Source organism: Mytilus trossulus, chromosome 6, assembly GCF_036588685.1.
Source record: "Mytilus trossulus isolate FHL-02 chromosome 6, PNRI_Mtr1.1.1.hap1, whole genome shotgun sequence".
Lineage (NCBI taxonomy): Eukaryota > Metazoa > Mollusca > Bivalvia > Mytilida > Mytilidae > Mytilus > Mytilus trossulus.
Genome location: NC_086378.1, coordinates 12,335,403 through 12,350,485, shown reverse-complemented (window position 1 = coordinate 12,350,485; position 15,083 = coordinate 12,335,403). Strand labels below are relative to the sequence as shown.

Sequence of the window (15,083 nt, the reverse complement as noted above, 5' to 3'; positions counted from 1 at the left end):
AAATTTAATTCCTGATACTATCTGATGATTATAATCAAGCATCTGTACAAATTTGGTATAAATCCAGGATAGTATAAGAAAGTTATTTAAATTTAAAAACTTTAACCTCATTCATAAGTAAATGGAATTGAATTTTTACAAAATATAGTTCTTGATACTAATAGTACATGTATCTTATGATCACAACCAAGCGTCTGTCCAAGTTTGGTACAAATCCAGGATAGTATCAGAAAGTTATTAAAATTTAAAAACTTTAACCTCAGAGTGAATGTTATTTTTCCTGGTAGAAAAAAGTCCATTTATAAGTAAAATACGGAAAAAAGGGAATTTTATTTTTACAAAATTAAAGTCATAAGAAACCTCAAATTAAAAAAAATGCATATGTAACTCAATAGATAGTTTTCATTATAAAACCTATGTACATAAATTTTTTTCTGAAGAAAATTCTTTAATTTGCAATTCTCCGACATATTTTCCGTATGCAAGCGACCCCAGTGTGACCCATCTTGTAAAAATCAGGGGATCGTAATACGCATGGATGTCCTTAAAATAAACTATTATCTGATTGTACATGTTAAACACGTGCTCTATATCCATCCTTTTTGTTGATTGTTGACAAATAGGTGACAATCGTTAAACTTCGGCTTAAAAAAACGAACGTTAATTACCTGCCATATTTTCATAACACTGACCGATTGTCCATTTATAAAAGTCCATTTATAAGTAAAATACGGAAAAAAGGGAATTTTATTTTTACAAAATTTAAAGTCATAATTAAGAAACCTCAAATTAAAAAAAAATGCATATGTAACTCAATGGATAGTTTTCATTATAAAACCTATGTACATAAATTTTTTTCTGAAGAAAATTCTTTAATTTGCAATTCTCCGACATATTTTCCGTATGCAAGCGACCCCAGTGTGACCCATCTCGTAAAAATCAGGGGATCGCAATACGCATGAATGTCCGTAAAATAAACTATTATCTGATTGTTCATGTTAAACACGTGCTCAATATCCATGCTTTTTGTTGATTGTTGACAAACAGGTGACAATCGTTAAACTTCGGCTTCAAAAAACGAACTTTAATTACCTGCCATATTTTCAAAAAAAATAACCGATTGAAAAAAAATGACGATTATACGAAATTTATGCGAATAAAATGACAAAATCGTGCACAGAAGACTAATTCAGTTTATGATGATTGTATGCATTGGTTCAAGAATTGGAATACATTTTTTTTTCACCGGTCACTCGTTTCTTATGACATTAATTCTTGATACTATCTTATGATCATAAACAAGCGTCTGTCCGAGTGTGGTAGAAATCCCGGATAGTTTAAGAAAGTTATTAAAATTTAAAAACTTTAACCACAGAGTGAATATTTGTGGACGACAACGACGACGCCGACGACGACCATTGTACAATTCTAGCACGCCCTTGCCGTCCTCATCACGCTCTTCTTACGACCGGACTACGTTCATACTACGACCACCCTTCTCATTGTCATTTCACATAAAATATATTAAATCTCTCCAGGTTTTGTTTGTCTGTATGTAATTAGGACTTCTTTTCCATTTTCTCTAACGGCTCAACCATGCTTCTCGTTTTATATAGATAAGATCGTTGGTTTTGCCGTTTGAATGGTTTTACACTAGTTTTTTTGTGTGCCTTTTATAGTTTGCTGTTCGGTGTAAGCCAATGCTCCGTGTTAAAGGCCGTTCCTTGGCCTTTAATTGTTTACTTTTATAAATTGTTACTTGGATAGAGAATTGTCTCATTGGCACTCATTCGACATCTTTTAATATCTATTGACACATCTGTGTCATCATTTTTCACTAGAATTTCGTCGTCATTTGAGCTATATGGACCAGCAAAAGGTTGTAATTTAGTTTGGATTGGTCGGTCCGAAATCTCTGCTTGATCAGGATTCGTTACTGTCAGAGCTCACTCTGCCTCTACATCAACCTCTACCACCATGCCCACGTGTTTTAATAGATTTTAGTGGCATGACTGTATTGTCTCCGAGAAATCTATACGTATTAATAAGAAATAGAAGGAATGGAACTGCATTGATATGGAACACGAAAATGACGTGAATGCTCAGAACGGAGCAAGATCGCTTTACGAACGTAGTATAATCGTCGTAAGAACGTGCTATAATCGCAGTTAAAAGTGTGGTAAGCTCGTGTTGCAATCGGATAACTCGTGGTATGGTCGTGATGAGAACGTGATGAGCGTAGAACCATCTTGATAAGCGTAGTGATGTCGCTATATAAGCGCGGCGAAAACGTGGTATAATCGTAGCGGGATCGTTGTAGAAGCGCAATGAGGACGTATAGTAGTAGCATCGTGAAAGCAACGAAAGTTTACATTTGCATGCCGCTCATATCGCGGCTTCACCACGATCTGAATTTATTTTAGATCGCGGTGAGCGAGATGCGATCGTGCTCTAGTGGGACTTGGGCGTTAACAAATACATGACACAAACAATGCAATGTTCAACATATCCATGAAACCTTACATTGAGAATGAAAAAATTAGTTTATTGCAGAAAATCTATACCATAGCATAGTATATACTATTCTTTCATTACAATGGTATCTAAGATCACCCCCCCCCCCCCCCAAAAAAAAAAATATAACACATTTAACTCAAATCAACTTAGGTCACATTAACCATGTTAACAAGTACATAACATAATCTAATATAACGTCCACGAAGTTTTACATTTAAAATGTAGAAATTAATGTATTACAGAATAATTATATACCCTAGTGTTATATCTATTATAATTTCATTACAAGGGTGCATGAGGTCACCCAAATAAAACCCCATCAAATATACCACATTGACTTCAAGTTATCTTAACAAAAATATGACATAAACTACTAGTATGCAATGTCCATCATGTGTTTGAAGTCCTTCATTTAGAATGAAGAAATTACTTTATTACAGAATAATTATATACCATAGCATAGTATTTACTATTCTTTCATTACAGGGGTATCTGAGGTCACCCCCGTAAAAACAACAAATATAACTCATTTATTTCAAATTAATTCAGATCACCTTAACAATTTCATAACATAAACAATACAACGTCCACGAAGTTTTACATTTAAAATGTAGAAACTGATGTATTACTGAATTATTATATACCCTAGCATTGTATCTTTTATTATTTTATTACAAGGATACCCGAGGAATCCCCGAAAATATCCCAATAAATATAACCCAGTTTACTCAAGCTAACTCAGGTCACCTTAATAAGTACATTACATAAACAATAAAATGTCAACAAAGTCTTACATCAAAAATGAAGAAATTAATTTAGTAAAGAATAATTATATTCCCTAACATTGTATCTATTATTATTTCATTACAAGGATACATGAGGTAACCCCCCTTCCCCCCCCCCAAAAAAAAACCCCTTACAAATATTACCCTTTTACCTCAAGGACGTTTTTAAAGCAAGAGTCCCAAGTCTAAATCATCCCTTCGTAAATTTTACAGACGCCATCGCGAGTTGTCTGACCGTTATACAATAACCGTTTCACAGATGATTTCAGATATGTTCCTTATGTCCTAACTACAATACCGTTCCCTTTTCAAGAATGAGACCTACCGAATTAGACTATTTACCGGATTTGTAATAACATAAGCAACACGACGGGTGTCACATGTGGAGCAGGATCTGCTAACCCTTCCGAAGCACCTGCGATCACCCCATTTTTGGCGGGGTTCGTGATGCTTAGTCTTTAGTTTTTTATGTTGTGTCTTCTGTACTATTATTTGTCTGTTTGCGTTTTTATCTTCATGCCATGTATGGCGTTGTCAGTTTATTTTCGATCTATGAGTTTGACTCCCTCTGAAATCTTTCGTCCCTCTTTTATCATCATGGGTGTTAATAAGTGACTGTTGAGTACGTTTAAGGATTATAAATCCTTCTGGAGATGCTTGGTTTGTACCTTTTCCTTATTGCTAATTTGAAATACTAAGGCTTTTCTACCTCAGGCATAGATTACCTTAGCTGTATTTGGCAACACTTTTAGGAATTTTGGATCTCAATGCTCTTCAACTTCGTACTTTATTTGGCTTTTTTTTAAAAACTTATTTGGATTCGAGCGTCACTGATCAGTGTTTTCTAGACGAAACGCGCGTCTAGCGTATAGTATATAAAATTTAGACCTGGTATCTATGATGAGTTTATTTACAACCACTGCGTCGATGCCACTGCTGGTGGAGATTAATTTCCCGAGGGTATCACAAGCCCAGTAGTCAGCACCTTTTGTGCTGACATGAATAAGCTGTATTTGGCAACACTTTTAGGAATTTTGGTCCTGAATGCTTTTCAACTTCGAACTTTATTTGGCCTTTTTATTTTTTTTGGATTCGAGCGTCACTGATGAGTCTTTTGTAGACGAAATTCGCGTCTGGAGTATATTCTTAATTGTAGTCCTGGTATCTATGATGAGTTAATTTTCAACCACTGGGTCGATGCCACTGCTGGTGGAGATTTATTCCCCCGAGGGTATCAAAAGCCCAGTAGTCAGCACTTTTTGTGCTGACATGAATTGTCATTGATATGGTTATATTTATAAACTAACTGTTTATTTTTGATATTTTTGAAAAACTAAGGCTTTTCTACCACAGGCATAGATTACCTTAGCTGTATTTGGCAACACCTTTAGGAATTGTGGTCCTCAATGCTCTTCAACTTCGTACTTTATTTGGCCTTTTTAACTTTTTTGGATTCAAGCGTCACTGATGAGTCATTTGTAGACGAAACGCGCGTCTGGCGTATATACTAAATTTAGTCCTGGTATCTATGATGAGTTCATTTACAACCACTGGGTCGATGCCACTGCTGGTGGAGATTTATTTCCCCAAGGTTATCACAAGCCCAGTAGTCAGCACTTTTTGTGCTGACATGAATTATCATTGATCCACGGGGGGGTCTCAACATGGGATTTTGGGTACAGGTGTGCAGCTGGGATTTTAAAAACACCCCCCATTCATATATTGAATAATTGTGAAATCCCTACCCATACATATATTTCACAGCGAAATCATAACCCATTCATATATTTATCAGCTCAAATAGTACCTATATGCATATACAATCTTATTATACATCAAAAACACTTTTCAATTATACAATACACTTTAATTTATATGAAACATTAAACTTTTCAAACAATAACAAGTAAAAACACTGTTTTCAAGGTGCAATAGCACAAACAATATGACTTCACAGCTGGTTATAATTATGAGCCAAAAACACGCAGTTTTGAGGAAATAAACCTGTATTTTATGCATTTTTTTTGCTCTATGGTGAGGCAAGTATTTATAATTAATATTTCTAATAGCAGCATTTTTATTTAAATTTTTCTGTAAATATATTAATGCAACAACAGATGCCATAAACAAACATGCTTGTAAACATAAAAATGAAATTAGAAAAATTGCATAATGATATCTGGCAAAGCTTATTTTCATATACATTTGTTTCATGGAATAAAATCTAGTAAGAAATTTTTGCTGCACAGTACTTATTTTATTAAGGCTGCACAGTACTTATTTTATTAAGGAAAAACATTTATTTATTTATCTAAAAACAACTGCAAATCCAATGCAGATTTCAATCTGGTGTATTAATTCTTTCTGCAGGAGAACTATCTGTTATTGAGCAATCAGTTGAAAAGTTAAGCAAATTCTGCACAATTTTTTGAAAAATTTAATTTAACAAACAGTAATAGACGTTCCGTGTTGAAGGCCGTACTTTGACCTATAACTGTTAACTTTTCATACATTGTGACTTGCATGGAGAGTTGTCTCATTGACACTCATACCACATCTTCTTATTTATAAGTAATAGAAAACTCTTTGGTGGTTTTGCACCTATGTAATGTAGTGGATTTGCTTCCGTATCCTTGAACTTCGGCGATTGTCCGATTCAGAATGTGTCGGGATAACAACTTCAGCAAATCTCCCGTCAAAGTCCTCAAATGCATGTTGATGTGAAACTGATCTCTTCTGTCCTGTAGCTCTACCTTCTTTTGTTTTACCATGGTTTGTGTTCATTAACTTTTCGACTGATTGCTCAATAACAGATAATTCTTCTGCAGAAAGAATTAATACACCAGATTGAAATGTTAAATTGACATGGCATATGATATCAGAGGCTGTTATTGAGACTATTTCAAATATGTTAATCTTGTACGTGTCTTCACTTATCCTCTCGTACTTTGAAAATGTAATTTGTAAGTCGTTTAAAAAGTCTGCCGAAAAAGAAACCGTATCTTTATAGTCCAACTGCCTTTTGTTTTTAGCTACAATTGTTCTTTGCATCCTTTGGATGCGTCCAATTTGAAAAGTCTTTGCTTTCCTATCCGCATAGGCGAAGTCCTCAAAAAGATTAATGCCGTTGTCTGTTCCTAATTGTGCCGATTTGGCCATATTTGGTAAGGCAGCCTGTCGTACACGCACTAACCTGTAACAAATATAAATCGTCAATTTTCGAAATTCAATCCATTTTTGGAGGCTTTTTTTAAGTTTCAAATGCACTTAAAATTTGCCTAAATTAAATATTTCATAAATATTTAAAAAAAAATAGTTTTCCTATGCATGTAGGAATTCATGCGCATGATGCCATGAAAGAGGGTTAATACACTGGGTTTATACATAAAAAACATTGGCCTTCTTTTACTTTAGGGATCCCAACCCATAAAGAATTCTACAAAACTATTCTTAACCTCAAACCTTGCCCTAACCCATACTTAAACCTAACACTAGCCCTAACCCTAACCTAAAACATCCCCTAACCTAACCATAACCACGAATGCTCCTTATTTCTAAAGTATAGGGACCCTTAAAGTAAAAAAAGGCCAAAACATTAGATATGCTATGTTGCCAATGACCAAATGAGACACCTCTCCGTCCAAGACCCAAGTTATTTAATGTATGCAATTATAGGTCAGAGCATGACCTTCAATGTTTCGGTTGTCATGATTCTCACAAATCAAATCAAGACAGCCCCAAGCATCGCTTTACTATGAACTATTGATTAAAATAAACCACAGTTCACCTCCTTGCTCTCTACCCGCCTTTATTCATATGTTTTACATTGCGACCACAGGAAAATGTGATTATAAATTTGTAACTCATTTCCGTATGTATTTTAAAAACAAATCGATTATTCCATTGGTTTTTTTTAAAAGGTGTATGCATCAATGACCCACTGCAAGGACCCCTCATCAATCTTTTTGTAGGCAGCTGACATTTTTCCCGGTATCGTGCTATTTTGCCGGCTATGATTAAAATTTCTTATTTTCCCGCTTTGTCAGTTCTTTGTGTATAACGACTTATACATAGTATATGAGTGAATTTGTAAAATTATTTTTTAAATTCTAAGACAATCTGCATTGGTTTTGTTTTGATTTTTCTTAAAAGGAATATTGCTTTAGAAATATGCTATTTTGCCTGCTATAATTAGATATTTTGATAAATAGCCACTGCCTTTTTGTATGGCTTATATTTAAGGGCATGAAAGATATCTGACAAAAATTAATGTATCTGTAAGAATTAACTGCATACCTGTCTTTTGATAAATTTGGGTCTTCATTTAGAAGTTTTACAAGAGTTGACTTATGTTGGATGCCATGTTCTGGAACCAGAAGTGTTGCGTCTATTCTTTGTCTAAAAAATATTAATTGTCTCTGAAATTCCATTGAATTAAGTGATCTTTTGTACATCTTTCATTAATAGTTGTAATGGTTGTATTCAGTAAAAGTATGTGAAGAATCTTATCATACTTCCCATGCTTAACTATAACATTTATATAATATAAAGATGTTTTTACTTTATATTAGGTTTGTTTTTTGTGCGTATAGCACTGGCTAGCAACACACATTTTCGGGTACTGATGGGGGTGATTCAAGCATAGCTGGTGACAGAATCACACCTGGCAATAATTTGATTGGTTGATTCTGAGTCCTTTGATAACGTTGTGCGAGCCTCATGTAACTTCTTTTAATGTCTTATTTCCTCAGTGTTTGTTACAATAATGGTTATCTTTCTTCTTAATTAATTCAGCGTACTCAAACATAAATAAATATAAACAACAGTAGTATACCGCTGTTCACAAAGTCATAATACCATAAAAAGTGAACAATCCGTGAAACACACCAAAACCGAGGGAAACAACCAACCACAAGAAAACAGCAAACACATAATTACACAAAGCCTAACACCAAAACACAGAAACGGACTGTCTGATTTACAGTTGCCAATTCATGACTTGGCACAGGACATTATTCCGGAAAATAATGGTCGATTTAACCTGGTTTTATGGCCAGTCAAACCTCCCGCATGTATGGCAAGTGTAAAAAATAACACATACATCACACCACTGTAGACTAAAAAACAGACATATCAGTAACATTCACCACAAAGAACAACTGTGACATAGATAAATAATGCGCACATTACATGTGTACAGCTTTTATGAGAGAGAGAAAATGCATGTCCCATGACACGGTAAATCACTATCGCCTTAGAATTCCTGAATATATATATATTAACTATATTAAATTACCGTTTCTGTAAAGAGCTCGGTATGCTGTCATCAATATTAACGCTATTCTGGTCAGAGTGTTCTTCAAAATTGTTGATTGCTACATCTATACGTTCATGCATTTCCATGAATTCTGAACTTGTTGGTTCAAAAATGTCTGAAATATATTGATAAAGGTTACATTAGATACAAGTAAAAAAAATCATCTCTGTTTTTTTATTAAGAAGCTTTGATTTTTGGATAAAACAATACATTTGTAGTTGTGTTTGCTTTTATTGTTTTAACAAGTATCCAATCAAAAAAATAGAATATCGAATAATATTTAAAAAATGACAATCAACAATGATATTAAGGTGTTGTTCCATGTCACGTTATTTTCTTCTTAGATAAACTTCTTAGACATTTCCATTTTCGTGAATTTCTAAGACATCTACATTTTGTATTCACATTATGTAATGAATAAACTTGTGCAATTTAAACCTATGCTATAATAGTCTGTTTTTTTTTAAACATTCAATTGAACTGAGGTCGTGTTGACAAATCTCTTGACTAGGGATTTCAAAAAATGTTTATATTAATAATATATTTTTATATGTTTATCAACTTGTATTTGTTCTTTTTGTCAAAAGGCAAGAAATCATTTTAACACCTATGCATAATTAATTCCACAGAACAAATTATTGTTTAAAGAACATGTAGAACTATAAATTATTGTTATTGGAAACAAGTGACTAAAAATTGTTTCATGTATGATGACATATTGATCGCAAAATTTGTCTAAAAATAGTTCGATCTTACAATTTAGAACCTGAAGAATACTTTTAAAAGAATTATGACCATAGTCTGTCATATATACTTTCAGGCACACGTGTTTTCAGGTGCCTTAAGTCAATAGACTGTTTTGACACAAGTGTGTTTTGAACATAATGTACTTACTCATTGGCGTATATGTAGAGTTCTCATCTTGACTATCATCACTACTATCATGTATTTCCTGAGTTTCATCCGTAGCAATACATGGATCCAAATCGTCGTCATCGCAATATTCATCAGAATCGTGATTGTTGTTGTTACATGTATCCCCTGATAGATTTTTAAACAGTTTATCATGGTTACAATTATCAAAGGGTTTATAAAACCATCCATAATTGTCATCAGTATCGTCGTCATCATCCCCATCATCATCATCCCCGTCGTCATCATCAAACCCTAAATCTATGTTGAGGTCACGTGGAATTATTTCAAGTTCCTTTGCAAGATCTCGGGCACGACGTATTCCAATTTTCCATGCAGAAATTTCTTCGCCTAAAGCAGGGTAGTCTCTCAAGGAACATGTTACTCCTCCAGGATACTGACTTTTCCATACATTCTCCTGCTTAATGTGGGCTTTGGCAAACTTTGGGGCATTATCATCAGCTTCAATCTGACTTAGTCGGATCATATGGCTTACATTGCGATACATTTGACCATATGGATACACATGATGGTTGCCTACAAACTGGCCATTCTTTGAAAAGAAGTCTTCGCAACAATCTGACCCTGTTAGATGGAGTAAGCATTGGCTGTTTGGAAAATTATCTCTGTAGAAGCAAATAAGCATTACTGCAAAGTGAACTGAAATTAATATGTCGCAATATGTTTCTCGGGACAAAAAATTGGAGGTCAGAGTAAGTGCTTGATTAAGGTAAACATAATTCCGCCAAATTCCTAGAAAATGTGTGACAAATCCTGCGAGAGAGATACGTTCAGCAAGCGAAGCTTTCGGACTGAAAAAAATGTCAACATACTGATGTACCACATAAAGAAAGGCCTTAGTTCCTTTGACTGAAGGAATAGGAGCACGGTCGTCACTTCCATTAATTAGATCATTGAGACAATCTTGCACCCTCTGAAATGATAACTCCTGTGCTACTTTCCAGTTTTGACGATCACGATCTCTCCGTACATGATCTCGTGTCAACCCGTGCACTAAAACAGGGAATGATCTCATAACCAGCTCGATTTGGTTCATATGTACAAGCAAATCTGGTCCAATATGTAGCATTCTTGATGTATGATCAAGGTGATTTATGATTTTCTTATGGTTATGTATTACGTCTTGATCTCCAATTTCTCTTATTACATAACCATTTTCAACCACTTCTTTCCTAGCTGAAAATATAAAACCAAGATGTCTTCCAATAGGTCTGAATCTGTCTCCTGCGGTACATGTCATGAGTTGTAAATGCAGTTTTCTTCGCCTGCTGTCACCATCAGAACTATTACCTATAAGCGGTCCTAATTCATGTTCCAGATGTAGCTCATACAAATTTTGTACCTTTTGCCACTGATGGTATACAGTATGATGAGTGAATCGGTTGCATGTTGGCATAAGTAATGCTACTAAATGTGGAATCTTTTCATGCAAAGGATTAAGTAATATAACTCTTGCATATTTACCAATAATGTTCTTGTCAAATGCATTTACCAAACGGTCATAAGCATCACGGTCGTTGCCAACTTTTATGTGATTATTCTCCATGCATTTGTGGTTGTCTTTAGGTCCACAAAACCCCAAAAGTTCATCTCTATCTTGGTGATACATAACAGTACCAACAATAGCTGTCTCATCTTCTGCCGCTAAAACAGGAGTTCGTGGTATTTTGTAAATTTCCATAATACCCTTTACTAGTTTTGAATAGTAAACAAAGTTTTTTTCTTGTATTCCAGGAGCCATTTCGAAAGTGTGCAATTTCCGCCATCGATACATGGTATTCAGATTTGGCCCTTCCAAGTTAATTGCAACAAAGTTTGCCAGTTTCGGACCTCCCATGATTAACAGTGCTTCGAAAAATTTTCGTGTACTAGACTTATATCGTTTCCCGTGCGGTCCTTGCACATGGAAATTGTTGGCAATCGATTCAATTGTTTCAAGGAAAACATTTTTGTTGTCTAAAATTCCCTTTTCCTCAGCTTTTACTAGCTTATGGCAAATTGCCTTAATGTCACCTCTTGAACTAAATTCTGTCAATTTCTCTCTAAGTGTTCTTGTACGTAATTTTAATCGAATGTGTTTGCTTTTAAGAAAAAATGCATCTGAACGACACTTTTTAAGTTCTTCAGATTTCTTTTGAAGTAAATTAAGTTGTTCTGTTTTAGTCATGTAATCAAAACGAACCTTTGTTAAGTCCCTGTTCCCATCATTTACGTTGAGAGTACGTAAGAGTAACCTCTTTTTGAAGGATGGCAAAGTAGGTATACCTTTGCACAGCTCACATATGTTTCCTTCTTTCATCACATAACCAGTACATTTAACATGCTTAAATGTTCCTTTAAATTCTGTTGTATGTTTCTTTAAATTAACAGTTACAAACGGCAAAGGATACCAGCTTGTTTTGCTGTCGTCTTCTCCTACTTTAACGTCATTGATTAATAATTTAACATTGAAAGACTGTTCCTCTCCTGATGCCATGATATATGTTGTATTATTTAAATAATATCCTTGACACTTTGTCACATCTAGTCAACTGGTTTTCTCTTCATTCAAGTTACCTTTAATGAAAAAGCTTGCAATGTCTCTAGTTTTGTTAGTCTGAAACTTAGCCTGTCGTTCCTTATGGTCTCTGCTGTTTGCATGTTCCCTGGCTCTCTGGACAGGATTTCCTCTGCATCCCAAGTTTATGTCAATTTTGCAGCAGCGACAATGTGCATTCTTTCGATTAAGAAGAAAAATTCCTTTGCCAAGTTCCATTTCAATGGCATCAAACATAGTTTTGATGGTTGAATCAATTTCCTCGTTCATCCCAACTGCATAAACATTTGCCAAATGTCCCCTTGAACTGGCATGAAATTTAACATTTTGGATTTTCTTTCCAAAATCTCCCAACTTGTAATTTTTGTTGCAAAGAGAGCAAGAAAACATAGATTTTCCATCTTCCTCAACAACTTTAAATTTACAGCTTACATTGAATTTTTCATTTTCTTCTTTCTCTAGTTCACTAATAAGACTCTCCAATCTTGAAATCCCATCATGGAAAATGCTATCATTAACTGCAAAAGAAATAAAATGCATTATTTATAAACACTTAAATAGTAACAATAATGCACGCTGTGTCGTGCTAAGAATACTTCCTCTCTTGATTTAATTGGAAGTATCGGCAGACAGTAGGTCGGTGTCTTTATTATAATCACACTTCATATATACAAAGTTCATGGGACGGACTGACGGACGGAGTCGCTCGCTCGAGTTTTACCATATATTACCAATCAATCGATCTTCACGAAGATCTTATCAATCAAATCATGATTCAAAATAACAATGTAATCAACCATGCATGATCAGGCATCAATCAACCGAGTACATTGTGTAATACGGGCCACATTGCCGTTTTACAGATTGCCAGTCAATCGATCGAGTTTTACCATGTATTACCAATCAATCGATCTTCATAAAGATCTAATCAATCAAATCATGATTCAGAGTAATCATTTAATCATGGCTAGAAATTTATTTATCAAGTACACTGTAATACGGGCTCCATTTATCTGTGTGACAGATTGCCGATCAATCAATAAAAATAATGATTGTTGCAAAATAACCAACCAACTAACCAATGGGGAAAGACCACCACCATCAATTTTGAACAATTGGTTGAAAACAATTGGTTATATCATTTTAAATGACTTCATTCTTTTTATTAAAATGAAATTAAGAAATTGTATATTTTTGATATATAATAAGATTCTGATTTTAATCTTTATATTGACAGCCTCCATCAGATTATGATTCAATTGTCAGACTTTAAAAACAAATGGAAGTTTTTAACGACATTGACTGGCTATACAGCCCTCGCACGGTCGGCTCAGACTTTGAAAGGGTCAGTTAATGTTTAAATTATGTAAACATAGTTTTTTTTTTAAATGGTTTCACATTTCATCAATCTTGCAAAATTTAACCAAATATCACATAAATAAATGAGTTCAAAAGTCTTTTCTTTACAAAACATCATATTTAATGGAAATATTTAAATTGTAATTGATATATTGCCAAGGAATAAATAAACAATCTGAAACAAATAATCAACGCAAAGGGAAGTAATCAAGTATATTACAGATATTGGCTATCCACTTTGTGTCTATCATTTTTACTAAATTCGATATTTTTTTATCAAGTTACTACATGACTGATTTTAATAAAAAATAAATACAATAAGATGAAGAAATGGTTAATTTTTTATTGTTTATTTAGCCACATGTTTTATACAGATATTGGACAAAATGAATAATTTTTCTGTGAGAATTCACTGAGAGTATACACCCTTGGTGTAAAACAGTCTGACATACAGACAATGGCCATGTATTTTCGTTAAGTTATTAAGTTAGGGGACGACCATTTGATATTCTGGGGGGGGGGGGGGAGGGGGGAGGAGGATTTTGAAAATAAATAACCTGTCCTGGCAAAAGCTGAAAATAAATAGTTGAGCAGCGAAGCCGTGAAAAAAATAAATAAACTGGTTAAGCATAAAGTGAAAATAAATAACTCATCAGGCAGGATTTTGAAAATTAATAACAGGTTTTGAAAATAAATAACTTGTCCTGGCAAAAGCTGAAAATAAACAGGTTACGCGGCGAAAAATAAATAACATGGATTGGCATAAAGTGAAAACAAATAACTCATCCGAAACTCCTGCCCCCCCCCCCCATCCAGAATATCAAAAGGTCGTCCCCTAAACGTGAAACGTTGTTTATTATGGACGAACAAATAAAAATACAACACTTGGTTGAAATTAAGTTTGCACATACCATTTGAAACTTCTTCTACGCAGTTTTCTTCTAAATTCTCGATCCCACTCGTCAGTGATGTTAATCCTACATCACTATGACCACTATGTTCCAAAGTGTCCAATTTGAAATGTTTGTTTGATTCATCTTCCGTTATAGCTTCCTCCTCTTGTTTTCGAATGTGTTTTGCAGCTACACAGTCACAATAATCACATCTTACAGTTCCAGTAAATTCCTCACATTCATGACAATTTAAACATTTCCCTCTGTCAATGCTTCGTATGTCTTTCATTTTGGCAATCAAATAATGACAAATTCTTTCAACAAATTAAAAGTGATTAAGCAAGACACACAATGTCAATGAGAATAGACGCAACAAATTAAGTGCAAATAAATCGATGTGTGACGCAACTAGTGCAAAAGGTTCGATATCTTCTGGGTAATTTACTGAAGATTATTAATTGTGACAGTGTAATTAAATTTAATCAATATCAAAACTTGTGTAAATAAGTTTCAGCAGATGTGGAAATTTTAATGACAAAGAGTTTGGGAAATTCAGTGAAGATCGTTGCACAACAAACTGAAATTTATGACCCATTGATATATCACAATCGGTCAATTACTACCTATTGATATAATTCCTCGGTAAAATTGCACCCCATTGATATATTTGACGGATCAAAAAAGGGACCCATTCCAGCGGCACATATGTATATACCTTTATATAGGAAGAGACCCCCCCGTGC

The 15,083-nt window shown here is 34.3% G+C and overlaps 1 protein-coding gene across 1 annotated transcript; it reads right to left on the bottom strand.

Annotated features, from left to right (window-relative positions):
- Window positions 1-4,949: 4,949 nt before the first annotated feature.
- On the bottom strand, window positions 4,950-15,083 carry LOC134720806 (uncharacterized). Its single transcript, XM_063583321.1, has 5 exons — window positions 14,359-15,083; window positions 9,514-12,606; window positions 8,599-8,734; window positions 7,599-7,700; window positions 4,950-6,495 (listed from the first exon to the last, which is right to left on the bottom strand). The coding sequence occupies exons 2-5, from the start codon at window positions 12,026-12,028 to the stop codon at window positions 5,904-5,906; spliced, it is 3,345 nt and encodes a 1,114-aa protein (XP_063439391.1). The 5' UTR covers window positions 12,029-12,606; window positions 14,359-15,083; the 3' UTR covers window positions 4,950-5,903.